Source organism: Rhineura floridana, chromosome 11 (genome assembly GCF_030035675.1).
Source record: "Rhineura floridana isolate rRhiFlo1 chromosome 11, rRhiFlo1.hap2, whole genome shotgun sequence".
NCBI lineage: Eukaryota > Metazoa > Chordata > Lepidosauria > Squamata > Rhineuridae > Rhineura > Rhineura floridana.
This window is the reverse complement of record NC_084490.1, coordinates 49,952,424-49,980,126: the sequence shown is the minus strand read 5'-3', so window position 1 is coordinate 49,980,126 and position 27,703 is coordinate 49,952,424. Positions and strand designations below refer to the sequence as shown.

The following is a 27,703-nucleotide window of genomic DNA, read 5'->3' as shown; positions in this document are numbered from 1 at the left end:
CTTATCTTCTCTTGCTCCTCCCATATTTAATCTTTCTCTCTGTCTGACTTGTGATCTTTTTTCTTTCTTTCTTATGCTCTTTTTCTTTCTTTGTTTTCCCCCCTCTTTCTCTTTCATCACAGTCTCTTACTAAATGAGTCAAAACAGACATTTGTCATGTTCCCCACAGGAAGTATGGGGGCTTTTGTTCGAAAAGCTGCTGGCTAAGCAGAGTCTCTGACTTTCTATTATAATTTAAACAGGCCCCACTGAGCTTTTTTCTCTTGAACGCAGAGCGCACACATGCACATACAAACTGCCAATTTTTGGCAGGGTGGGAGGCAGATTTGAAAACTCAATCTCTTAAAACAATTTCTGACCTGCTGAGCTTGGGTACTGTATAAGACTGTATACATTTTGAAGGATCAGAGAAGAGAAACTAGGGGAAGTCCCAGGCTGCAATCCTGCACATATTAGAATGTTTTATTCGGGGTTTTTTCTTTTGCAATCAGCACTGCTTATGCTCACATAATTGACCTTAGGCTGCATTTACACATACTCAGGTGAGGTATTTCTGTTGAGGTTATTTAAGGGCAACTTTCTTGCTACTGCACTGTTCACACATACTGTAAATAGAAGAATATGTTTCTCCACTCTGCAGAAAAATGGGAGATTGCATTTAATCAAGTCTTGTAAGGGGAGGGATTCTCCCTCTGCTCTGCTTTTAGAGAAGATGAAAGCTTTCTGTGAACAGAGATGTCCTGGAAAGGACCACGAAGGGCCTTACTCTATGTTCACATGAACAATTAAAGAAAGAGGGTGCATATTCCTCTTTAAACAGGACCCCATGTTAATCTTGTGCGCCTGTGTTTGTGAGTGTAAAAGCCAATTATTCCATGGCTCAATAGAACTTGTGATGGAAATGAACAAATTGAAGTATTTTAATTGTCTACATTAAAGGTTTAAACTAATGACTTTTTTATGATAGCTAAGAACATTTTTTTAATATACTAGTATAATAGATTTCTAAATCATATTGTAGAATTGCGTATACTATCATTACTTTGATTAATGTAATCAACCTTATTAGTCTTCCCCCTCTCTGATTCTCATTTTTGTTGCTGGATTTAACAGATATTGTGGGCTCTAATTTTCCATATTTTGTTCTTCTGAATATTTCCCTTCACTGTAATTTTAAAGTAAAAAGAAATGTGGGGGTTGGGGAGGGAGGGAAACCCCCACAGAAAACCAAGAGAACCCTGAATTTGCTCCCTCTTTGTCTTAGCTCGGGGGGGGGGTGCAGTTAAAGCACTTGTTAAGCAGAAATGCTCCTCCACTAGCCCCTCCACAGTGAGCATGACCTCCGTCCCTCATCTGAAATTAATGTGTTGATGTGAAAGTCCAAGGACCAGTGGAACCATTCAGACTTCTTTGAGGATAAATGGATTTGGGATTCAGAATATATGCTTATTTCAGTGTTGCCAGTGCTAAAATATGGATAAGGAGGCCTTTCAACATACTCAGGGGCAAAAGCCAGAGCTGGAAGAAAAAGAGGGGTTTGAATGGTTTTATTTGGGGGGGGGTGATCCTTGACCTTATCACCTTTTTAAAGGATTTTTTTTTTAGAAGGGATGACAGGACTTTCAAAGGCTTGAATTGCGCTCTATTTATTTACCTGTTACTGTTTTACCAGAATGGCATTGTCCTGTCAGAGAGAGAAAATAGCACCAAAGTGCCCCTTCCCAGGCATTTTCTAAACAGTGCTTGCCATAAACAGCAATCCTCACTGCCAGGTTGTATATCGCATGGAAGCACTTCTCTCTTGAAAGAAGATTGGGGGTGCGTTGGGGGAAATGTGTGTGGTGTGTCTCTATTATTTATGATACCCTTATGCCAGAGATCTCAAGTCTTGAGGGTCTGAATAGAAAGTGTGCATGTGTTTGTAGGGGTGTTATAACTGTTTCCACACTGTATCAAGCAGCTTGTGACAGAAAGCCCTGGGGAGTCTCCTTATCAGTGATGAGGAACGACTGTTATTTCCTAGCTGTGTTTTTTGTTTTTGTTTTTTTAATGCCCAACTTAGATTTCTTTCGAAAATGATAGGAAAGTGTGATCCTGTCCTTCGCAGCCTGTCCCTTGATGTGAATCCTGACAGGATGGCTTAACAACAGTCTATCATCCCATATACCCTGTGCTTAATTTCTGTTTGTTTGGAAAGCCATTTTCTCATTTGCCCTGCTGGGTAAGGCTCAAATTAAGTCCTGCATATAACATGATCCAGAGATATGCAGCCGATCATTACATGTACAGTGGCAGGCCTCTCAGGGTACCATCATGTGACTCTGTCCCTGCCATGTGATTCATACCATGTGGTTTGGAGAAGGACTGCAGCTTAGTGGTAGAGCATCTGCATGCAGAAGATCTCCTGTTCCTGGCATGTCCAGGTAGGGATGGGAGAAACCAGTCTGCAACCCTGGAGAGCCTCTGCCAGTCATAGTAAACAATACTGACTTGGTATAAGGCTCCTTCTAAGGTATTTGTGATTTTATTTATTTATTTATTTTAGATGAACATTTATATCCTGGTCCTACACACCATTCAGAGCAGATAACAATTAAAGCCAATACAGTAGGACCCTGCTTTACAGCGTTCCGCTTTACGGCACTTCGTTCATGCGGCGATTTTCAATTAGGGAAAGGCCCCGCTCTTACAGCGCTTGTTCCGCTAATACGGTGGGTTTTTCTGTCACGTGCCATTTTGACGTCATTTTCGTGCAACGCAGCCCATTATAGTCTATGGGGCCCCGCTTTACGGCGGGGGCCTGGTCCCTAACCCGCCGTATTAGCGGGGCCCTACTGCAATGATATAAAATAAAATTCAAAGCAAACATACATTATATCAAAAACAGAGAGAAGTGCAGTAGATTTTGTTCTGTTCCTTCCATATGCATGTAAATCTTTCTAGAGAGAGAGAGTTCCTGCACTTTTATTTAATATTTATTTATTTATTACATTTATACCCCGCCTTTCTTTTCATGAAACCCAAGGCAGCTTACATTTGGTTCCCAGGGAGTCTCCCATCCAGGCACTGACCGCACCTGACCCGGCTTAGCTTCAGCAGGGAGCTGGCCTTATGTGCCTTCAGATCATAGCCTGTGCAAAGGGATGCAGGAGTCTGTGTGGAAAATATTGAGCTATAATCGGATATGTGATGTCTGATAGCGTAGATGTATATCTCTAAAAAATTTCTGTAGGGGGATGCTGTTCCTGCTTTTTGCTCAGGACATGACAGTAATATTTAACATTGGAAAAGAGTTGCTCTCCGGGTCAGATTGTCACAGAAAGGAGTTTCTTTGTGGATCAGATTGGCTAAGAAAATCTGGTGGGGAGGGTAACTGTGCAGAAAAGATTGTCTCAGAGCACGTGACTTGGCTCACTTCCTCAAGGTGCCTGGGACTGTTTTGCGTTTCTTGTTATACTTGACCATTCCTCATCTTGACTTGTGCTGCTGTGTGTGTTCTGAATTATGTGGCTGATGCATGAACGATCCTGCCTTGCAAACAGTAAGTGAAAGAGGTTTGTGTTTCAAGGCATTTGGGCCCTTTTTAAACCAATGTATGTGGAAGCTGAGGAGTAAGGTACTGGACAGGTTAGACAATGAAATATGTACAGAGTAAAATCATTGCACTGACTTAACTCTAGAAGTCCGTCCCCTTTTGCCCAAACAAGTCTAATTTGTACGTTACAACTATGACCCTAGAAGGAAACATTGATATGCATTTTTTTTTCTAGAGAAGACTAGATCCCTGCACAGTTCTGCTTACAGATCTTCCCTCAAAATCCATGCCAATTATATGCAGGACTGCAAAACTGTCTCATGAATATCTGAATTCCAAGACAACCTGTTTAAATTGTTTATATTAAGCACATTATTATTATTTTAATTTCTTACTTTGAATAATTTATTCTGCTTAAACTAGTCATGGGTGGGAGCAAAGAGCATGCAGGGAACTGATGCCACATCTCCTGACTGCCAACCGGTCCCACTCTGGTTTCACCAGACAGTACCCATGGACTTTCAAACTTAAGGACTGGAAAACTGCTTTCTGTCTCAAATTGGAGAATCAGGTACTAACTTATGCAACCAGTAGCCAATTCCACCCTCACACAGAATTATAAAATAGGTATTGCCATGATAGTAAACTCTGCTGCAATGTTCTCATATGCTCGCTATCTTTTGGTACCTGTCCCCAGTTGTGAGGAGGGGAGGGGTTGTAGCTTAGTGACGGAGCATAAACTTTGCATTCAAAATTTTCTAGGTTCAGTCCCTGCCATCTCTGAGGGTAGAGACACACTTGCAGTTTTGCTGGCTTCAGTGTGTCTCCACTTCCTTTTTCTGAACACAGGGACACAGGACACCAGGCAAACTCTGTCCCCTTTTACCCCAAAACCTCAGAAGTTCCAGCTCCAGAGTGTTTTACCTTGAAGTCAGTGGCACACAGACTTCAAAACTGATTGGCCATCAACCCCCCCCCCCCGCCTCTCCAGGGATGTCCAATGAAAACACTTTGTTGTAGACTCAGGCGGACACAGTGATTGGCCCAACACTTTGCTGTGGGCAGTTCTATTCAGCAGTGGGGAAGGGAGATGTGTCCAGCTGTGGGCAGAGTTGTTTCAAAATGCAGCCAGAGAAAATGATCTGTCTGCTTTTGAAGCAACTAGTGTGTCTGCAGCCCAAGTAGGGCTGAGAAATACTATTCTCTGAAGTTCTGGAGAGCCACTGCCAGTGTTGGTGATACTAAACTACATGATATGACTCAGTATTGGGCAGCTTCCTATAGTAAGCCATTGTTTTTGTTTTTGCCTTTTGAGGAGATTTTGGGACTGTCTTAAATTTATTTATTTATTTAAGTTCACATACAGTAGCATTGCTACCATGGAATTTTTGACCACCTCTACCTAGTCCCTAAAGCAGGGATTGGCAACCTTTTTTGTACCTGTGGACACATTCATATTGTTGAATTTGTTGCAGGCACCGCCACCACTGAAACCAAGTACAAAACTTTCTCGGTTGGCTACAATACTGTAGAATGCTTCTTTCAAGCCTAATTTTGGCAGGGGGAGGGAAACCCTGTGGGCTCCAGAAAAGGCCTCTGTGGGTGCATGTCTGTCTTAGAACATCTTAAGAGTAGAGAATGGAAGCTTCATTACTTCATCGTACATGCATGTAAATACATATGCATGAACACTGTAGTGCCTTCTAGAACACAGTCTGGCATTTCACACATCGTGGCCAGTGAGGCTGCTTTTGAACTGTATGCTGCAAGCTTATAATAACATTGTGGGGACAGTTGCATTATTCTGGAACATCACCTTTTTTGCTTTTAGATTATATGACCAGATCTGACCAGGTTTAGATTATATGACCAGGCTGTCACTAGGTAAATTCTTTCTTGGTTGCCTAAACACTAGATAATAGTGTACTACTTCCCCTCTTGATAACAGCCTATCAAGATCCTAAATGTTGCTCAGTATGTTTGAGTTGTAGCTGTCTACAGGGGGCATGAAGAGATTTGTAAGATTAAACATTTCTCGTAAACATTCAGGTTTTTTTTAATAGAAACTGTTTACTAATGCCCACCCCAGCTTCAGACGCTAGTGCATAACTCACTCTTGGAGAATAAATGAATAGCAGGCAGCAGGCAGAGAAGGGCTTTCACCAATTTATATATAATGGTTTTGTGGGTAAGTGAGGCAGTGATTGCTTGTGTGAGAATAGCCGTATACATGAATGTCCATATATTTGTTTGTGAAATGTTGTAGGTTGTATGCACTCATATACATACGTCCACACAATGTTGCTGTTTAGAGGGCAAATGTGTTTTGCTAGAATCTGCCCCAGGTGTGCTGGTAGCAAAACAACTCCAAAGCTACAAGGACTAGAACCTTGCTTCTTCTTTTAAATGAACTGTGATTCTTAGAATTCCACAGGAGCTACTAGATTCTATACCAGAGGCCATATTCTGCATCCCTGCTCTCTTGTCATGTAGACTGTTAGATTCCTTCCAACTCACTCAGTTCTTTTCTTTTCCTTCTTTCTCATTTTGAAAGTTCTAGTTTTTGAAGTCTTGCATACTCCAGAAACAGAAGCTAGTCCTATAAAACAGGTGAATTGATGTAGGATAGTGGTTAAGATAATGACCTATGAACTGGAAATCCCCAGCCTTAATCTGTGGTCAGCTATGAATCCACTAGGAGTCCTTAGATAGTTAAACCACCATTCTGTATTACAGAGATAATCATTATGGCCTAGGTTCCATGATGCTTGTTAGAAGTACTGAGCTAAATGTATTTAAATAGTTTTGAGAACATAAAAACAATTATATAATTCTTTAAGTATTCGTGACAGTATTTTTTCTTTTTTTTCAAACATCAGGCTCATATATAGCCTTGTATGACTTGAAAGCTTACTTCCTACATTTGAAACACTAGTTGGCCTAGATAATTGCTTTGCATTTCTCATTCTGCAAGGCTCAAAGTGTCCACTGAGGCTTTTTATCCTGTTTTAAACATTTTCAATATCCAAGTTTCTGTAGCACTTTCTAGTTTCTCCAACCACTAGTTAGCTGGCAGGTGCGTTGGGCCAGCTGGGATTAGAACTCACAGCCTTTGGCTCTGTGTGTGTGTATGTGTGCATGTGTGTCACACACACACACCTGTTATTGCTTGGCTACATTCCATTTTTTCTTCCTTCCTAATGGGTATATAAGCAGGCTTTACTCCTTCACTGCTGTTTTCAAAATAGACCCCTTAACTAACTTGGTATCTCTGTATCTGTTGGTGGTGGGTTTAGTTTTGGCTGTGTGGTGTGGCGGCAGGCGGCATGCTGGTGGCAGCCCTTGGCAGGCGAGGAGGAGGGGAGGGCCCCTGTGATGTCACTAGGAAGGAGAAGGCCTGTGAGTGGGTCATTTGGAGGTGAAGCTTTTTTGCAAGGAGAGTTCAGGCGGAGTTCAGCTGCATAACATTACGCAAATGAGGGGCGGCTGGAGAAGCAACAGAAACCTCCCTTTCTGAGAGGGGTGATGCAGCAAAAGGGGCCGCCCTGGTCGGTTCCTTGCAACAACAAAAAAAGAGGGGGCCCTCCTGCTTTTTCTCCTTGCGGAGCTCCAGGGATGGAGAAGGCACACGATGATGCAGTGTCCGCAGTTTTGTAGCTGGAGACAGCTGTTGGAGAGACATTTTTTTACGCCTGTCATTTCCACCCCTCTTCCATTCCTCCTCCCCTTCCTTTATTTCATTCATTCATTTTTCTCTCTCTCTCTCTTTCTCCCCTCCTCCCCCAGCCTTTGCTTTTCTGCAGTTGGTTGGGGCTGCGCAAGACATAGACCGTGGCAGGTAAGGAAAGAGTTAAGCCAGTTGAGAGCCGACTTTCCATGTCAGGAAAGATTTTGCGCTGCCTTTACTCTATCAGTCCTGTACATCACACACACGCACACGCAGTCTCTCCCTCTCTCTGTCTTTCCCAGGGAGAGAAGAACGAAGCAGCTGGGGAAAATCCTCCTGCATCCAAGGAGACTTGGAGGGTTCCAGGCCTCTGGCATCTTCCCAGGCATTGAAAACCTGACAACACATTTGTACAATCCAGTTCTTTCCCCCCCTTCCCCTCCCCTTTCTCCCCCTGTTTCTGTGGCGGGGGACAGAGACGGAATTTTAATACATGTATATATAACCCACGAGCACGGTTTCTGTGCGTTGCATTCAGTCTTCTGCCAGACAGGAAAAGCTCTTGAATTCTAGCAGGAAGCCTTTTTTTTCTTTGTGTGTGTGTGTGTATGTGTGCATGTAACTTTTTGTCGCCTTTTTCTGGAAGGAGTTTCGCCAGAAAGAATACTTCTCCCCTCCCTCTCTCCTCTTTCCTCTGGTTAGTTTTGGAGAAGGAAAGAGAATCATGGAACTGAACAGGAGGCGGAAATGTGACCAAAGTGCTATCTAATACCAGGGAACCTACTTCTTCAAAGAATACTGCTTTTGGAAAGGTTGAGTGGCTTGGATTTTATTGTTGCTGTTGTTTTTTTAAATGAAGTAAGAATTCCATTAAAAATGTTTTGGGATTTATAAATATATTTTGGTCTTGAAACGGGAGAAGCATCTCAGACTGGATTGGCCGGCCTGTTTCCCATGGGATGCATTTGGAACAGAACATTGAAGACTTGAATATTATCTTTTGGGTCTTTTTTACTTTAAACAAAAACAGTGGTGGCCAACCTGGCCTGTTTGGCGGATTCCCCAGCCGCTTTTGGATTCCCTTAATACCTCCCCACTAGGGATCAAGAGAGGGAGAGAAAGAGAGAGAGAAATATCAGAAAACGGAAAACAACCAGACAAACCTCCCCTCATCCCTCCGGATTCATCACTGTAGGATTTTGGTCTTTCATAAACCAAACTTTTGCTCCCCTTCTCTCCTTCCTGGCCCCCACCAGCCCCAACCCTCTTACCCTCCTGTCCTGCCTGGAGAAGATGTACGAAAGTGTGGATGTAGCTGGTTTAAACAGCAGTCCTAATCCCTTCTTCATGATGGATTTTTACAACCAGAACCGCGCGTGCTTGATCCAGGACAAAGGACCCGGGAATCCTAACCCTTACAGCACCCCTGTCCGTAACCAGCATTGGAACAGTTCCAACCACTGTACGTATAATGAGATCTCTCTCAGGCCTGATCCAGCTGGGGTGACACCCCTGTTGCCAGCTTTCGATGTAACCTTATTAAGAAAGATCAGAAGCTATACTCGTGAGTGGTTGGGTGATGGTGATGGAGTTAGTATGGGCTCTGTCACCTTTGGAATTTGAAAGCCTTGGTTGGTTTATGGGCAGTGAAAACCTGTGTTGCGATATAGGATGGGTATGGGTGGTGGGTTGAGATCAAGGGCTGGGATTGCAGTGGGCATTTGTAGTCTGTATGCGCTTCTCTCCTATACATTGCATGTCGAAACCTTTTTTTCTTGTTTTGAGGGAACCACATCCATCCAAGACATGGGACTTCCCTCTCCCCTGAATGCTTTAAAATTATCACCTTAGGGTTTCCTAGTAATCTGTTGATGTTGGTGAATATAGGCAATTCTGCATTGGTTGGTTGTGTTTTGATTCCATGCAAAGCAAAGGAAGCCCTGTTGGTCCACAAGAGAAATTCCCATACCCACACTGACTCTTTCGTTCGGGTGAGGGGACTTTTTAACAATGCTGCACATGTTAACCCCACTACGCATATGTTGGGGGCTTCTCCCTTACTTTGATGAAACTCTCAGTCATCCTTATCCCAAATTGAAAATATTCTCCATTCGTGTCTGGAACAAGGCACAGTTCTAATTTGTCTCTGCTCCACATAAACATTTCATTTGATTTCTTTTCTTCCTCCTCTCTCCATTTCCCAGTGGTGAATACATAGTCCCATGGCCTATTTAATTTTTTCTATCTGTTGTTAAGCCACCGTTTCTAGGTAACAGTTGGGAATTGCTTTTGGAGGAGGGGGTGTTTTTGTTTTTGTGAATTTGTTTTTGTGAATTTGTTTTTGTGAATTTGAGGCAATTCTGGGGGGAAAATACAGCAGAGGTTTCCTCTGCCAAGTAATAACCCCCGCCCCCCAGCTGGGTGTTCAGTTCCCAGCTCCTGATAAAGTCTCTGACAAAATCCAATTAACTAAATAGTACACCAAGCCTTTTTAATCTTTCTATATATACATATGCAAACAGCCTCTCGGTGGGTGGGGGGGTCGGAGGGTGAGCGTGCAGAGAGGGGGATAATGGTGGCAGGGAAAATACACTGAATTTGGGTGTGGACCCTTCAGGACCTTTTGCAGAATAAGGTCCTTTTAGAAAAGTGTTGCATCCTCCCATCCCCAGAATGAACAAGGCTTATTGAAACCACAGTTCTTTCTATCCAAAAATCCTCAGTTCCCTGTGTCTGCTCTCCCTCCAGATCCCTTTCTTATCCAAGTAAACCTTATTGTTCTCCTTAAACCCCTCCCTAATTGCTATCCCAGGCCCTTCCTGGAGCGTGTGGGTTGCTAATCAGTCTGTGATTTGGATTTGAATTATGTGCGTTCCCGCATCCCTTACAATTTTTCTTCCTTATTTCTTTCCAAGAGAGGGATGTAGGACAGGGTAGGGTTGATTTGTACTTTGGGGGGCGGATGGACCATCATGCTAGAACCACTCTTAGCTAAGAAGCAGAGCTCAAGGTGGAGTTTACAGGGGTTTTAAAAGATTAATTGCATACTACTTAGATATGCCATCCTGTCCATTTGTTAACTAAACCTAAATTTCAGAGATGGCTGTCTGGTACTGAACAGTAAAACTTCTCAAACTTTCTCCTAGAGAGCTGCCCACAGAACACTGAGTGGAAAACACTTTCCAAAATACGACCCCAGCCTTTTTTTGAATAAGTGGTTACTTTGATTCGCCAAACCCTTAAATGTAAATGTACTGCCTTCAAGTCGATGACGACTTATGGCGACCCTATGAATAGGGTTTTCATGAGGCTGAGAGGCAGTGACTGGCCCAAGGTCACCCAGTGCGCTTCATGGCTGTGTGGGGATTCGAACTCTGGTCTCCCAGGTTGTAGTCCCACACCTTAACCACTACACCACACTGGTGCACTTTTAACTGTTCTTCTTCTGCTGTGGAGATGGGTTTATGCTCCTAGCCCTCCTTTGCATTAACTCCTTATTTAGGCAGGCATTAATAGGGTGGGGGCATTAATAGGGTGATAAGGTACCTTCATCCCTTGAAAACTGGGCAGAAGAGAACTCTGGGAAATCCCAGAGTTCTTTGGAGAATTTGCTTCTCCTTGGAAGTGAGGGGGATACACCTAAACAGGTAAACAGTATGAAGAATTAAGAGTTTTGCACATTTACATACATTATTTTGCGGGCAGTGTTTGCCATCAGCAGAAGTGAAAGGCAAAGGTTTTCTTGGATTGTACCAATTCATGCTGAAGGTGGGAAGTTTCATTTCTTAATACTTCCCTGGGGGGGAAAGGGGGTCTTTCTGCACATAAAAAATCAGCACGTGAGGTAAATAAGGGTTCTACCCTAGCCTTCTCTGTGCCATGCTATTATGCTACACGAGGGAAGAGGGATTCCACTTGTCCTTTCATGGGGAGCATTCAAGTATGCCCCCCCTGCTTGCAATGGGACAGTCCAGGGAAACATTGACCACTTGATTCTGCTGACTTTTTCAACCAGCTTCCAGCAATTCATACACAGCAAACCTGAAATGCAGACCAACATTATTATCCCCATTTTGCAGATGCAGGGTCTGAAGCTAACAGATAGTGGCTTGCCTAAGACCACCCAGTCAGTTCATGGCTCAGGTGAGATTTAAACTAAGGGGCATCCCTGTGACTGATCTTGGGTACTATAGTGTAGAAATAAATCATGCCCACATGAATAACCACACAGGATGCTATAATGGCATGGAAATGGACTGCCTTGAAGTCGATCCCGACTTATGTCGGCCCTATGAATAGGGTTTTCATGATAAGCTGTATTCAGAGGGAGTTTACCATTGCATCCCTCTGAGGCTGAGAGGCAGTGACTGGCCCAAGGTCACCTAGTGAGCTTCATGGCTGTGTGGGGATTCGAACCCTGGTCTCCCAGGTTGTAGTCCAACACTCCAATTATGCCACTATTGTTTGCATTTATATTTCTGATCTTGCACACACGACTCAGGATAAAACAAGAACAACTTGACTAGCAATTCTTACTGGGCCAAATGGGAAAGGGAAGAGCAAAGCTGAGTAGGTCCATTGGTAATTGAGCTAATGGGGGCTGCTGGTAGCATGTCTGGGTAGATGCACATGGCAGAGGACATGCAGAAATTACCAGTTTTGCGTAGAGTCTCTTTCTCTCTGTCTCTCTTTTGTAGGGAGGGATAATCATTTGAACCTACCTTGAGATATTGGGAAGGATAAATACTCCACCTAACAGCGTGGGTAGCATTTTTAATTGGCAAAGCACTGGAGTGACCTTTATGTTGCTGCTGTGGATGAGAGTGGTCGTTAGGGAGTTAATTGCTGCTTCGAGTGAGAAGACATGGTTTGAATCCTACTGCTATCCCAGCTGAAGTGAGGGTGACGGGAACCAGTGTGATGTAATACCTTGTGGACAGAAAGCTGGGATTGGAATGGTAGGGTTCAAATTGTACGAAGCTCACTGGGTTGTTGTGGGTCCAAGTCACTGACCTTCTACCTTCGAAGGTAGCACATTTATCTTAGTTTACCTGCAGTTGAGTTGTATTGAATGATCAAGACAGAAATGTGATTGTGTTTGAGTGTGTTCGATAACACAGGCTCATAGCAAGGTTGATATGAGGATAAAACAGAATAATCCCCCATGAGTCACCCAGAAGACCTTGGTGGAAGGGTAGTACATAGATGTGAAAAATAAATACATTTGCTGCAGTCCTTTCCCTTTCATTGAATAGGAAAGTCTAAATTTCTGTTTTATACATAAGGAACTTGGGGACAACTCCAACAGTTTTAGCTAGTATGTCCAAGAGGGGTTAATGGGAATTGTAGTCTCAACACATCTGGAGGACAACAGGTGAATCTTTGGCAGAGGTGGGGCCGGAACCCAGGTTCTTCCATGAACCAAGATCAACAGACTAAACACTGTCTCTCATATTTACACTGAGCGAGCGGTCTCTGTACTCTTTCCTGTCCCATTGCAACGTTGAGAAGATTTGGCGTGACAGAATCTAGGAAGCGGTCTCACCTGCTCACAAAAGGTCCTTCTGTCATTTTGAGAACCCTTGCACTGCAGTAACTGCTAGATATTGTTTATTTTTAAGGAGTGTTCCATATTGGAAAAGGCCCATCCTTCCATTTCCAGGATAGTATTCTACCATAAAAGTAATGGAACTCTCAGTTTGCTGCATTCTGTACTTCCATAGCACAGGCAGAACTCCTTTTATTTCAGCCACCATTTTTGAAACTTCGATCTGGCAGCGATGCCCTAGAGCAAGAGCAAATTGGAGCGAATGTACATGCACACACACACACACATGCACACACACACAGAGAATAACAGAAGCTCACACAAAGAAACTCAAGGAGCAAGGGGGAAACACACATACACACACACACTGAGGAATGTGCAAATAGAGGAACATATGTCTGGATAAGAACATATAGCTAAAAAGCCACACCCTCAAGCAGCTTGAAAAGCAGCTAAGCAGCAAAAGACAGCCACAGTAAAATGCAGAATCCAACACGCTCAAATACAGTCACACTTCTGTCTTGATGATTCAACACAAAATATCTACATAGCTAATGTTGGACACACACAAGCGGGAAAAACCAACAATGCTGCACAACTCTCCTCCCTTTTCTTAAAATGCAGGCAGAGCGCACAGGACAAGAGAAAATGCAGATACACAATAGCTTTTGTGTGTGTGTAGGGGGAGAGAGGCGAAAAGAGGAATTTAAGGCCCAGTATCTGACTGCCGTTTAACATCAGTGTCTGAAATTCGTAGCTGGCTTTTCTCCTCGCTTTGCTTCTGTTGTTCCAAAAGTAAAATAATTTTTTAAAGCAACCACCACCCAACTCCTGTCATTCTCCAAAGGAACTTGGCCACATCCTTCACGCAACCTAGTCTATCTGTATTTCAAGCAAACCTGACATCCACTGAGCTTCTGAAATCAAAGGCTTCCCCAGGGTATTCCCTGTGAGCATTTTTTGGCCTTCAATCTGCATGTGGACTCATTAGATCTTTTAGGAGCTGCTTTGTGAATCTCTTCTCTTTCTCTAACTCCTTGGGGAAAACCCTTCTCCATAATGCCTGACACCCCCTCCTTCTACCTTTCAATTGGTTGGGGAATTATCTTTCATCCCCACATTTTTGGGGGATGCTGGTTTGTTCTGTGGGTGGTTAAGTCTCTTCACTTCTTCGCTGCTTGTAATTTTGTTCCCTTCTCTTGTGAGTAGACAAGAGAATGAACCAAGAGGGTTCCCCCATGGGATAAGCTGCTTTGCTGTTTCCAGGGAGCCACCTCCCCCCATAGTGCCTGCTGTTTGTTTGGAATGGAAAAAAACCAAAGCAGTACTCAGAATCTCCATTATTATAGGGTGTTTATGTTGGAATACGTTCTAGGAATGGCCGTATAGAACCTCAGGCTTGGTGTGTGTGTTTCTGTATAAGCCCATCCTGAATCAAGCTTGTCCCAGAAGAACATTGAGGAGAGGGGAAAACAGAAGACCCCATCTCTGGCTGCTTCCTTTTGGGAATCTGCACGCTTGCTTTCATTGGTGATTTTTTTTGTCCCTGCCTTTTGATGAGTGGGCGTGGGGGGGGGAGAGGAGGATGGGACCGGCAGCAGGAGAGAGCTGCAGAACGGGAAGTCAGGGATGTCTGCAAAGGGGTTATTTATAGCTGAGGCTGGCTTTCCTGGAGCTTTGCGTGGCGCAGAAGGGAAATCTCTGGCAATTCCGTATGGCTCGCAGGGGAAATCCTTTTGGCGTACATTTAAGTGGCAGAGGGAGTTCCACATCACCAAAAGAGACAGCAGACTTTATGGCAAAGCATGGTGGACTTAGATTTCCATACTGGCCCTGATTTTTCTTTTTCTTTTTGTAAGAGGGCACCCTTAATATTTAAAAACATGTCCAGCCAGGGCTAGAAAATATGCCAGATTTTTAAAGAGCCAGCACCATTTTTTCTCTGCGTACAGGCAATTTAAGACCATGGAATTTCCCCACCCTAACATTTAATACTTGAATAGAAAAGACATGTCTTTGTACAATTCCACAGAACCTAATCAACCCTCTTTCCCCACCCCCCATTCCATATCCCCATATATGTGGTACAGAAGTGCCTTACAGCTGCAGATAATCCAGTGGATCAGAAGCACATGGATGTACCTTCTGCCATCTCCTCCCTGCCCCCTGCTTCCTAAATGTGCATAACTCCATGGGAAACCCCTCACTCTAGCATTTTACATCTGGGTACCCTAGAAATAGAACCATGCCTAGGACTCTCCAAACTATTCAGGAGGATAACCTGGCTTTTGCCTCAAGGAGATCAGAATTCCGCACATGAAATAAGCATTTAAGTGAATTTTGCATAACGCATTGTGTCCAAATGTGGAATAGTCAGGCAAGAACTGAACAGCAATAGGGAAGGGAGATGCGAAGATCCAGGGCTGTTGTAGAGCTGGTAATAGGGCGAAGGAAATGCACAGGTCACCAGAGCATGCACTCTTGGACTTGCAGAACTTCACAGCCCTATCTTTTGACATTTTACTGCACAACTTCAAGCTTATTTCCAAAGGCAAAAGAACTAGAAACTAGTTTGTTTTAATTCCAGATCCCAGGTTCTATAATCTATGCAGTGTTTTTGAGTAAGGATGTAAATAGTGAAATAAAGCACATAAACCACAATTCTGTTCAGATTCTGAAGACATGGGTTGAAATCCTTTGTCAGACGCAGACTTGCCTTGCTCTCACTGGTAACCTAGTATGTAAGGATGGAGTCAGATAATAATCTTTTCCCACCATGCATTTTTTTGCAGTTATTGAGGGGTGGGACTAACTGAAATTAGTTTAAAGCAATTGATTATCCAGCCAGCAGTCATTGAGTGAGCTGTGACAATATGGCTAGGAGTCTTGAATTCAAATCATTGTTCAGCTATGAAGACAAGGAAAGAGTGAGAATAATCAGTGGTGAAATCAGCCAGGGGCAAAATATTCAGGCAAAATACTTCATTTGCATTCATCATAAGGTATCATTATCTCAGCCTCAGTTTCTTCAGCATGAAATGGGCACATTAAATAACCACTTCATAGGGTTGTTGTGAGAGATGGACTAAGGTAAAAACTGCAAATAAAAATTGCAGTAGAAGCAAGCATTATTCCTTTCTGTGGAACTGTCTTCTTTATAATGAGTTTGTGTCGTTGGTCCTATAGAAACAAAGCACCATAATACAATATAAAATATCAAATACCAAGGTACTAAATAGTGAAATTTTAAAGTAGATGTGCATGAATATTACACTGCAGGAATAAAAAACAGTGGCCCAGTTCTCACATCACAGTAAACCACAGTTAATGGTTTGCTGTGCACATGATCCCACTCCTCCCCCAGTGGAAGTGGGAGCAACAAACCACAGTTCCTGGTTTATTGTTCTGTCCAAAGCAGATACCGTTTTTTGTTTCACTCAGTCAAATTCCAGTTGGCAAGCCAAGAACAAACCTTGGTTTAACAATGTGGTTTGGAGCAAAACAGTCACAGGTTCAGATGCAGTGCTAAGCCAGAGACCCCATGGGTTGTTGCTCACCCCAGGGAAGCAAAGTGAGAGCCATCTGTGCATACCATCAACTATGATTTACCATGGCATACAAACATTAGATGTATGTTTCACTCAGGCAGACCCTAGCACAATATTGGCATATAAATTACTTCTTTGTATCCCTTGTTTACATATATTCAGATGATGTAAATAAGGATGTTGGTGTATGCAGACCATGCTCCTCTGAGCTTTAAATTTATAATTAACACAAATCTATCAGAGCTAACAAGTTGGGGTTCCATAGTATACAATCTCAACATAGTATATAGTATACAATATACTATTGTATACTATATATGTAGTATACAATATACTCAGAATAGTATATTTAAATTAATGGGTGTAAGTTACTTATGTCCACTAATTTCAGTGGGTCCACTCTGTGTAAAATTAGCATTGGGTATAGCCCATTGCTACTAACTTGAGGCTCCAGTTCTAAGCTCATTGTTCTCAGGAGGATGCTAATGAATTCCTGCGTAAAACAGAATTGCCAAAAATATAAGAAGATAAACTGGATCTTCCATTTTCTGGACAAGAAATTATTGAATCTGTTAAGATTTTGAAAATTAATAAGGCACCAAATCTTGCGTCACTTCAGAATAATGCAGAAAGGTTTCAGGACCAGCCCTAGTCCTATTATTGTAATTTGTTTTAAACTGTTTTTAATATTGTATTTTAAATTGTTGCAACTTGCCCTGGGTTCTTAGAGTGAGGGATGGGTAAGACATCAAATCAAATAAATAAATATTAGCCTGTCAATTAACCAAAGTTTTCTTAGAATGTATTACAACGGATAGGATTTTGAGCACCTCGTAGAATTTGTGTTTTTCTTAAATCAGTTGAGTCACATCAGCTTATATCCTTGCTCAACATCATAACAGTGGTTTAGTGGTAATTTTTAAAGTACAGGAGCTCATGTCAGTTCCCATTGCCACACCTCTAAAGAGAGTCCAAAAATACAACCTTGGGAGATTTGTGTTCACATCCTCACCCACAATGAAGTTTATTGGGTGACCTTGGGCAACTCGCTGTCTGAGCCTCACCTACCAAACAATGGGATCATGTGCAAAGCCAGACCTGTCCTCCAATCCTCATGGCTTACAACATGACAAATTCTGCTTCAGTAGATAATGTCATTGCTCCTGATTTGGAAAAAAAAAATGGAGCTGTGCTCATCCACATTCCTGCTCCGCTACACCACTGTTGATTTTATAAAATGTTAGTGTCAATATTAGTTAAATTATTCAATGAAGTTATGGCTAAGAATACACGTAGAAACCAGTCAGGCTTTTTGAAGGGAAGCCAACCTATAGCACTAAAAGTTATTGAACATGATTATTACCAATGATTATAGTAATAATAAAACTGTATTATGTTTCATTGAAGCTGAAAAGGCCTTTGATGAGGTGGAATGGGCATTTTTATCCAAGGCAAGTCAATATTGAACCATGTATAAGTAAATGAATCAATCTAATTTACAAGGTCCCCACTTCATCAGACAAAATCACATTACCACATGGGACTATGAAAGCCTGTCCATTATCTTTGCTCTTAATTTATAAGAGAGGGGCTTGCTGCACCTTTTAACAGGGCTGTTGGGTTGCAAGTATAAAAGTCCATCAGAGACAGGTTAAAATGACATTATCTGCAGAAATAGTTTATACCAGGGATAGCCAATGTGGTGTCCTCCAGATGTTGGGGGTTACAGCTCCCATCAGCCCCAGACAGTTTGGCCAGTGGTCAGGGATGATGGGAGTTATAGTCCAATACATTTGGAGGGTACCACATGGGCTATCCCAGTGTCTACAAATAGTAAGGCAAGATTCTCTTCTTTGTCTAGTTGTCAAACTGTCTTCTGAGAGACAATGGGATTCTTCAATGAGAAGCTCAGTAATGATAGACTAACTTTCCTAAAAGGCAGCTTGCCCCCCAATACTGATAATTTTGGTGCGGTTCAACGTTGCAAAAGGGTGTTGGACTTCATTTTGCTGCTCAAAAGCAGAGAAGGCATCTTGGAATGCTCCCAAGAAGACTAGCCAGAGCCACCTTGCACTCTGTCTGCTTGTCCCAGAATTTTCTGCAACATATAAGGATTCCTCTGCAGGCAAATCAGTATGGAAAATGCCTGGTTACCTGAAGATAAAAAGTTTGTAAACCATGGGAGGCCTTCCTAGCAGTGTCCTGTTCCTCAAGGACATCTTCTGTAATTCAAGGCAAATCCTCACTTTGATAACTAACAAACTCCATTGTGTCTGGAGTTAATTTTTTGCTCTTATCCTTCTGTGGTTTGACAAGACCAGCACTTTACTGCCCAAGGCAATGTTTTAAATACCTGTCAGCCTTTTAATAATTTGAAGTTTTGGGGATGAAAATGTGGGCCTCAGATAGCATGACCTCTCCCTCTCTGTGAAATTTTAACTGCAATACGTGAGGGGTGGCAGGGGAAGCAAGAGAGATTTCTCCCCAGCATCTTTGCACTTCTTTGGAGTAATTAGAGGCTTTGGGGAAGGCAGTTCTTTCTGTGATATTGTTGCAAAGAGAGGGTTGGTAGACGTGATATATTTTGTTTTCTGTCAAGGTTAGGAGAGCTCCTGAAGGGTGTGGGGAGAAGGCCTGGAAAGCATGGGTATTCATGAGTAGGGCAGTTCCCTCCCCCCGATGAACCATAACCCTTAGATTCCCAGTTTTTTTTGTTTTTTTAAAACCATCTAGCATTTGTAGAACATGAGATATGAGGCAAATGTACAGACACTATTATTTTTTATTATTATTGTGTGAGAAACTAGTGTTGTACTTTACCCACCTCCCACCTGGAAAAATTCCTACATGCTGGCAGATATGACTGGAGGACTAGAATGATGCAGTGTCTGGAGTGTTAGAAAGTCAAACCTTGTTCTAACTGTTAAACAGGTAAAGCTCTGTCTGAGTTGTACCACTTTAGGCTGCAGGTATGGGCTCACATTGTCAAGCGGTGTCCCATAAAAAAGAAGTCCTGGAAAGCATGGGTATCCACAAGGGGCAGCAGTTCCCCCCTGATGTACTGTAACCCTCAGATTCCCAGTTTTCATTTTTTTAAAAGCTAGCATTTGTAGAACCTGCATGTAGAAAAGTAACCTATCAGGGAAAAGGCTAAGTTAGAATCTGTTTCCCTGAAATCCTGGTCCTATTCAGGCATTTGCCTGAATGTGTGTGGGCCCAAAAGTGGGGAGGGCTACACACACACTCGCCCTGTCCCCAACAGGTGTGCATCCACTTCAGACTTTACTGCATTGAGAGGGAAGGTCTGAAGGGAAGATTCTAAGCATATGCAGCAAAACGCAGTTTGAATCTTCTTTTAGATCTTCACTCTCAAAACAAAGACATCTAAAGTGGAGCTAGCATACATGGGCATGCTGGATGTGGAGCTTTCATCTACATCCCACACACATCTGCCCCAAATGCCACATGCAATCTGAAATTATTCAGAGAAGACACATATTTGTCAGCATGATAAGAGCTGAAGCCTCAGATTCAAATTCCCTGCCCCCCCCCTTGGACCCTGGTACTGCAAAGCCTTGAGGAAGGTAATCCTACCTCACAAGGTTCCTGTGAAGATAAAATGAGACTCCACACATGTTGCTCTGAGCAGAAGTCTTTTGGTGGATTGGAATACAAAATGTGAGAAACAAAATAGCTTAAGAGGGAACTTAAGAAGGGACTTTCTGGGCCTGCCTGGTTTTCCTTTGTAGACCAGAACTCCTTATGACTGAAATATCCTTGATTATTCCCTTCTAGTGCAAGTGGTTTGATCCTGCACTGCACTGTTCTAATATATTTTTTCTCCCCAGGGTTTAGCCTTAAATCTATCCTCCTTCCTCCTGTAATTTAAATCCATGGTTGCTTGGCCAAATGGCAGTGTGCAAACTGAATGGCTGTTCCATCCTCTTTATTGATATTTAGAGCGATTGTGGTCACCATACATGGGGTTTTTCGTTAGGGCAGGGGCTACCCTACAGTTATGGATGAACATGTAGGGGGGACTGTAGTGAAATCCATATGGACCATCCTGTGACTCTCTCACCCCAAATTCATCTAAATTGTGCAGCCTTCTTTTTAAAAAGAAAGAAAACTATGGGAGCCAAGCACAAACGGTAAAGGAACAAGGCCCATTTTGGCCTTGTAAATTTCAGCACCGATTGCTCATACACATTTTATGCACACAGGCATGCTCCTTGCTCTTTCCGCACAGAAGTGACATCAGAGTGAGATTTAACAAAAAAAATTCCATTGGTTTTTGAAGAGGAAATTGGCCACACTGGGAAGTTTCCTGGTTTGAATCTCTCCTTAGACACAAACAGATAGGCAAGCTCTCCCTCTCCCCGCCCCCCCATGTCTTTAGAACTGGCCCATGAGGTTTTGATGTTCCAGTTTGAAAATCCAAATTTGTCCAGATGTCCTTTTTAATGTGCATACATGATGATTTTTGCTCATGGTGTTGGGGCAGTTATACACAATCCTACTTTCAGTATTTGTTTGCACCTGCAAACATTTTGGGGAGGGCATACTGCTTTGTTTCCAGTTGGTGTATCCTTTCAAGCTTTCTGTTGAATTCCTGTACCTTTTCATACCACAAATGTTCTGCAGTTGTTGTTGTTTTGCCCCCCCCTTTTGTTGCACTATAGTGCAAGAGTGTTCCTCCAGATGGTATAATGCAGTAACATTGAAGAAGCATTGCAGAACAATTAATAAAGTGGAATGATCCAGTATAAATCCACCACTAATACACTATTGTTGCATCAATTACATGTTGCAGTTAAATCTGCTGGAAAATTCTCCAGCACACAACCTATTGAAATGAATGGGAACTGTGCAGGAAGATTGTATCCTTTGCCTCTGATGTGTCTCTCCCGAACTCTGACTTGCTTGTTTCCTGGTAGGGCTGTTATACTTTGCTATCAGAACATGCTCTTGTACAGTCAGTGATGGAATGGGAGAGGTTGGGGTGGGGGGAAATGTTGCAAAGGTGCATGTGCACATAGCAGGAGCAGGCCTCTGTAACTTAGAGAGAGGAAGACCAGAGAGGAAGCCTGACCTGAAAGCCTTCCCCAGTGTGGTGCCCTCCAAATGTTTTGGACTACAACTCCAATCAGCCACAGCCCTCATGGTCAATGGTCAGGTGTGATGGGTGTTGTAGACCACAACATCTGGAGAAAACCAGATTAGGGGAAAGTGCTTTACAGATTAGAGGGGGTCAGGGAGTCTCAGTTCACCTGCTTTGACCTGTTGCTGCAAAGACACTTCCTTGGTGGTGTGGCTAGTCTCCCTGTAATTGCCTGCTTTGGCCAGTGCTGGGTGATGGTGCAAGCTAAATCCCTGAGTGCTATCTGTTAAGTGACCAGTTCTAGACCACCTGCATGCTCAGTTCCTGGCACTTCTCTGTCTAAGTGAGTGCACTGGCCAGAGATAACATGTTGCTTCTTTGCTCTGTTTCAACAACTTTCTTACTGGTGCTATATGAATCTTAAAAATACAGAAGCTGTAGCAACTGATCAGAAGAAAAGGGTAAACAGGAGGTCAGGCTCATACTGGAGGGATACAGGGAGGGATACGTGAAATGTAATGGTGGTACTGTGTTAAGATAATATGTTGGGAGTTATGTGGGCAAAAGTTTCATGAGGAATACTGAAGAAATTGATCTCTTTTTTCATGAAGCTGCTTGCCAGGGTACAGAGAACGTTATTTGGGAGTCTTGTGTTTTGCTCTCACCTCTGCAATAATGGTGTGGACTCAGGCCAGTTGCTGTTTGCCAGCCTCCATTCACAAACTTTAAACTGGGAACATTTGGAACTATGCGGGAGGAGTTGTGAAGATTAACAGAGATAAATATTGAACATAAGAAGAGACCTGCTGGATCAGACCAAAGGCCTATTTAGTCCAGCATTTTGTTCCCACAGTGGTTAACCAGGTGTCTGTGGGAAGCCCATAAGCAGGACATGAGTATACCACCACTCTCCTCACTCGTCTTCCCCAGCAATTAGTGTTCTATGGATTGCAGGACACAGCCATCATGGCTATTAGCTACTGATAGCCTTATCCTCCATGAATTTGTCTAATTCAATTCTTTTTTAAAGAAATCTGCCAGCCATTACTACATTTTGTGGTAATGAATTCCATAGTTTAATTATACACTTTGTGAAGAAGTACTTCCTTAAAACTGTCCTGAATCTTGTACCATTCAGCTTCATTGGATGACCCCAGGTTCTAGTAATATGAGAAAGATGTTCCTTAGTATTATTGAAACATTCACTCTCTACATACATACATTGAACTGGCTTGTATGTAATGCTAAGCTAAACTATGGATTATTATTATTAGATTTATTACCCACCCTTCACCATATGGTCCAAGGGCAGGTCACAACAATGTAAAATACAACATGAAATTTAGCATGAATTGAATGTGTGGGTTACTGGAGAGGAGATCGCAGCCACTGCACTGCTCCCCTAGTCCTCTCGTTGTGTTACCATGAGTGAAGCCATAGTATGGCTTAACATGCTGTCCAAACCCAGATTCATGGTTTGTCTGAAGCAATAACCATGGTTTGATCTTGGGTTTATAGCTCATGGTTTGTCTGGCAAAGACAAACCATGAGCTGATTCTTATGATACGCTAAGCCAACCCATGGCTTGGTTCACAACAGCATGAGGACTAGACAGGAGTGCAGTGGCCTCAGTCACCTTTCCGGCAACCTGCATGCTCAAGCATAATTTGGCTTTGTATTATGTGCAGACCAGCTCATAGGCTGCATTCACAGGTAATGAGCTGGACTGTCTAGCTTGTCAGGATTTATTGTGAATGAGCTGTGTGATAGAGCACACTGCCTGATTGCTCCTGCTTCACTTCTCCCCTGGTGTGAACAGGATAAACAAATCAAGGAGTCTTGGATCTGAAACAGGAATAGTTTGTTGCTACCTAACAAGCCACAATCACTAGCCAACCTTAACCTGTGGTTTGTTGTTGGCTTGCCGATCATGGCATGTTAGGGAGTGTGTGAGTTCATCTAGCTGGACAGAAGTTAACTATTTTTGCTACATGAGCAAAAACCACAGTCCCTGGGGTTTGAATGCAATGAGAAGCCAAGGTTTTCTTTTTGGGAGGAACAAAGTGGGGGAGATTGGGCAGCTTGCACAAGCACGCTGCTTGTTCACAATTAACCAGGATAAGCCAGAAAGTCTAGCTTACTATCATGTGCAAATGTAGCTATGGTCTGTGTATTTACACAGACACACAAACACACACACACTATTGTTGAATGTAGCAATCCACAGCTTCATTTCTATATGTCTACAGTGTACCACCCAATGTGATTTTTGGGGGGATTGTTCTCTGGGACTAATACCATGATAGCTGTCTGCAGTGAAATGTAAAAGGGAGGTCAGTTCTGTTTTTAAAGGTTTCTAGCCTGTTGGTGACCAGGCAAAAAGTCCCCACACCATTTCATTAAGAGGAAATTAAAAGCGCAATTTGTAAGGGAGCAAATTCTCTCTTTGGGACCTGTGGGTTGGCTATTAAAGAAATGCAGCTTGTTTGCATGTTGGATGGCTCTCCGTGGAGAAGTAGGAGGACGCTCTTCACCAAATTGATGAGTTGTAATAAGACTGCTAGTGTCTGCTATCCCCACCCCTTATGTGTGTGGTGGGAAATGGATGTGATGACTTTTGATTAGGTGGGGAGCTAGTACAGAGCTATGGGACAGTTGATTTTAAGCTTAAAGAGTATGAAATACTAGAGGGCTCCCCATATTTCATGATCAAATGCGGGGGGGATCATCACTTTTGGATTGCACATTGAGATAACATAGCATAACGGACTTCCGGGAAGGGTGACTTCGCTTGTGCCTGCTTTTGAGACGGGCTCCCGCCTCAAAAGAAGCTTATTCAGATATAAATCAGTCAGAACATTTTTTTTTTGACTGATGAAATTTCTCCCGGGCAGGGAGAAACGTAGAGATCAACCTCAAAAGCCTGTTTTTGTTGGGAGGATTGGATTTCATTAATTTATGAGAAAAGGTCCAGCCAGCAATGCCGGACGGACTTCCGAACAAGCTCTATCTGATTAATGCGATACGTTTATCTTTTCTTCAAAGAGAAAACGGACTAACAGGCAAGCACCCTTCTTTCTATTATTTTTTTTACTTGGTTTAAATTGTTGCAGCAAAAAGAGATTTGTCAAATGAATCAGCTTTAAAGAACTTCTGGGTGAGCTATAACTCTTCTCTGTTATTCACGAAATTAACAGCTTATCTCTGTTTCTATTGCAAAAAGCTGTCCTGGAAGTGCATTCTAAAGATATAAACAGAAGAGGGATTTCTATTCCGAGGAACATTATATTGTCTGGGACTATTCTCTTTTTGGTCTATTTTATTTTGACGAATCTGCTTCTTCACGACGCCACTAACTGTTTTGATGCTGGGAACTAAATTTGTTTTGTGTTCTTGAACATAGAGAGATAAGGCAGGCTGCTCTGTTTATACTGTGATGTCATCAAGCCTGGAATATTAACCCAATTGTTGCTGAAATAAGAAGTGGTTCTTCTTTATTTTTGTTTCGTTTTGTTTTCGTGGTTTTAAAAATGGCAATCAAGAAAGTGGCTGAGAATCTGGAAGTAATTATGTTTCAGAAAATAATGGATGAGATTGAGATAACGAAACAAACCCTGCGACAGGGCAGTAAGGAGCTGAAAATTGAACTGAGCAAAATGACGCAGGAGCTTAAAGAAATAGGGGATCCTGTGAGAGAGGAGAATGAGATCAGAGATGAGAAAAGAAAAAATAAAGGGAAGATACAAGCCCTGGAGATTGGAACAAATGTGGAATTGGAAAAAGATCTGGAGTTTATGGATATTAGAAATAAAATCTACTGTTTGGAATTTAACGTTATCTCTGAAGAAATTAATGAAGATATTAGAGATAAAGTTATCAATGGCTTGGATAATCTTCTGGACTGGAATGACGTGATGGAGCTTGATATAGAGAAAATCTATGGAATTAACTGCAACCATGTGACAATGGAAAAACTCTCAAGAGATGAGCCAGTGCACTTTGTAAAAAAGAAGAACACAGATATGACTTAACAACAATATTTCAGCAACTTATTCAGAATTGATGGCAAGAAAATATTTGGGATAGAGGAAATTCCCATCAGACTCTTATTATATGACTATGGCTATGACAGCAAGATTATTATGGAATACTGATAATGGAAGATTGGACACTGAAATTACTGGACTTAACAGGACTATTGAAGATGGAAGATGGAATTAATATGGATAATGGAATAATGGCTATTGAAATTATTGGACCTAACAGATTTTGATGAGATGGATTAATCGATGTGTTTATTTGGACTATGGTTATGACAATAAGATTATTATTATTATTAACGAGATGGATTAATCGACATGTTTATTTGGAGAAAAATTGATAGATATATTTCTTAAAGAATTGAAACCTCTCTTTGACTTTTTGTGGAAAGAATAAAGTAATGTTTATGAGATTTGATGATTAATTAAGATAACTACTGGAGGAAAGTGATTTTATAATATAATTTAAGAGACAGGATTGTTATATATTGTAGACCTACAACTGATTTGATCTGCGACAAATGGGAAGTCAACATTTTATTTTTTTGTTTAATCATTTTTGTTTTGTTTTGTTTTTTTGTCTTTGAATGTTTTATGATTTTGTTTTGTATGTTTTATGAAAATTTGAATAAAAATTATTGTAAAAAAAAAAAAGAGATAACATAGCATAACAACCTCCTTCTCACATCTCGCACACCTGTGTGCACACCTCTATTCAGGTTCAAGCCAGTTGCCTTATTTCTCATATTTACTGCCCAGCCATAGCCAAATTTATGCCAAAGAAAGTAACACTTATTTCAGTTAGGAATTAATCCCAAGTAAGGGTACTTAGGGTTGAAGCTTTAGGCTTCTATTCTCCTGGTAAAGGCATTAATCTGCCTTCTTTCCAGTGATGTGGGTTTTCCAGAAAATTGTCCTTAGGATAACTTGGATAGGAAATTTTTCTAATGCCCTGAGAGTGATCTAAGTTAGCATGCATATTTTACTTGTATTTAGGGTATGCTAAAATTTTTGAAACTGCCAGCCTTGCCTAACATTGTTCGTCTGTTCATTGTTACTAATGAACTTATGAGACAGAAATTGGGTGTCTTTTGTTTTATTTACTGGTTTAAGAAAGGGATGATTGCCACTGTTGACTAAGCTCAAAATAATTTTCTCATAATGTAGTAGATATAAATATTTCTTGTAACAGTAAAGTGATGGTATTTCTCTGTTTAAAAAACACCAATAAATGTGGTACCTTTTAAAGAATGTTCCCCTTCCAGCTGCCTACCAAAATTGAAAATAGAAACCCTGAGAGCAGGAAAGGAGTTCCATAGTTCTAGAGCAGCTACCAAACACTCCTTTTCAGGTTCCCTTTAATGTTCAAAGTTCGGTGCATGGATGGTATCATTAGCAAAGTGCTCATGGTTAACCTACCAAGAGTGCAGTAGGACATCAAGGCATTTGTCTCTAGCAGCACAATCCTATACATGTTTACTGTGGAGAAAGTGGATAGAGAAAAGCTTTTCTCCCTCTCTCATAACGCTAGAACTCGTGGACATCCAGTGAAGCTGAATGTTAGAAGATTCAGAAGTAGGGATGGCACCAACTTCTATTGCTTCAAAAGGGGATTAGACAGATTTATGGAGGATAAGGCTATCAATGGCTGCTAGCTACAACGGGTATGTTCTTCCTACACTGTTGAAGGCAGTATGCTTCTGAATACCAGTTGCTGGGAATCACTTTCTCTGGTACAGCCATGATGAGGATATTGGAAGCCACCACTTCGATTTTTAATTACCTGCTGTTCAGCATTATATCCAAACCCTGAAGTGTGCTTAATCTTAACTATGGGTTGTATCTAATGCTAGTCCTATTCCGAGCAGACCCAATGAAGTCAATGAACATGACTAACTTCAGTTCATTAATTTCATTGGGTCTATCCTGAGTAGAACTTAGTTGAATACAGCCCTGCATTTTGTTGAAACAAACCAGCTTCTTACACTATTGTTTGAAGTTGGATTATTTTAATAAACCATAGTTAAGATTAACCACAGTTTGTCAGGTTTAATGGTGGCCTAGCTATGGTAAATCTAGAATGGAAGCAAAAGCTTCCAAGCTCAATGCTGAGGGTAGGGAGGGTGCACAAGCCTGAAGCTTGCCTGCTTTTGTTCTCATAACATTAAGCTATGGTTTACTGTTATGTCTGAACCAACTCCAATGTTAAATGGTGTTTGCTACAGTGTAATTGTGCATAGGATTGCAACCTAAGAGATGTAGAG

The 27,703-nt window shown here is 42.0% G+C and overlaps 1 protein-coding gene across 4 annotated transcripts in view; it reads left to right on the top strand.

The window, feature by feature from the left end:
• Window positions 1–27,703, top strand: part of RARA (retinoic acid receptor alpha) — a 227,054-nt gene that overhangs the window by 155,468 nt on the left and 43,883 nt on the right. The window contains exon 1 of one of the 4 annotated variants that reach the window (XM_061589345.1): window positions 8,005–8,664. The exons of the other annotated variants lie outside the window; for them this stretch is intronic. Coding sequence (XP_061445329.1) covers window positions 8,496–8,664 — 169 coding nt within the window. The 5' untranslated portion in view covers window positions 8,005–8,495. Of the gene's footprint in view, window positions 1–8,004; window positions 8,665–27,703 lie in introns of those variants that run through there. 4 annotated transcript variants of the gene reach the window in all.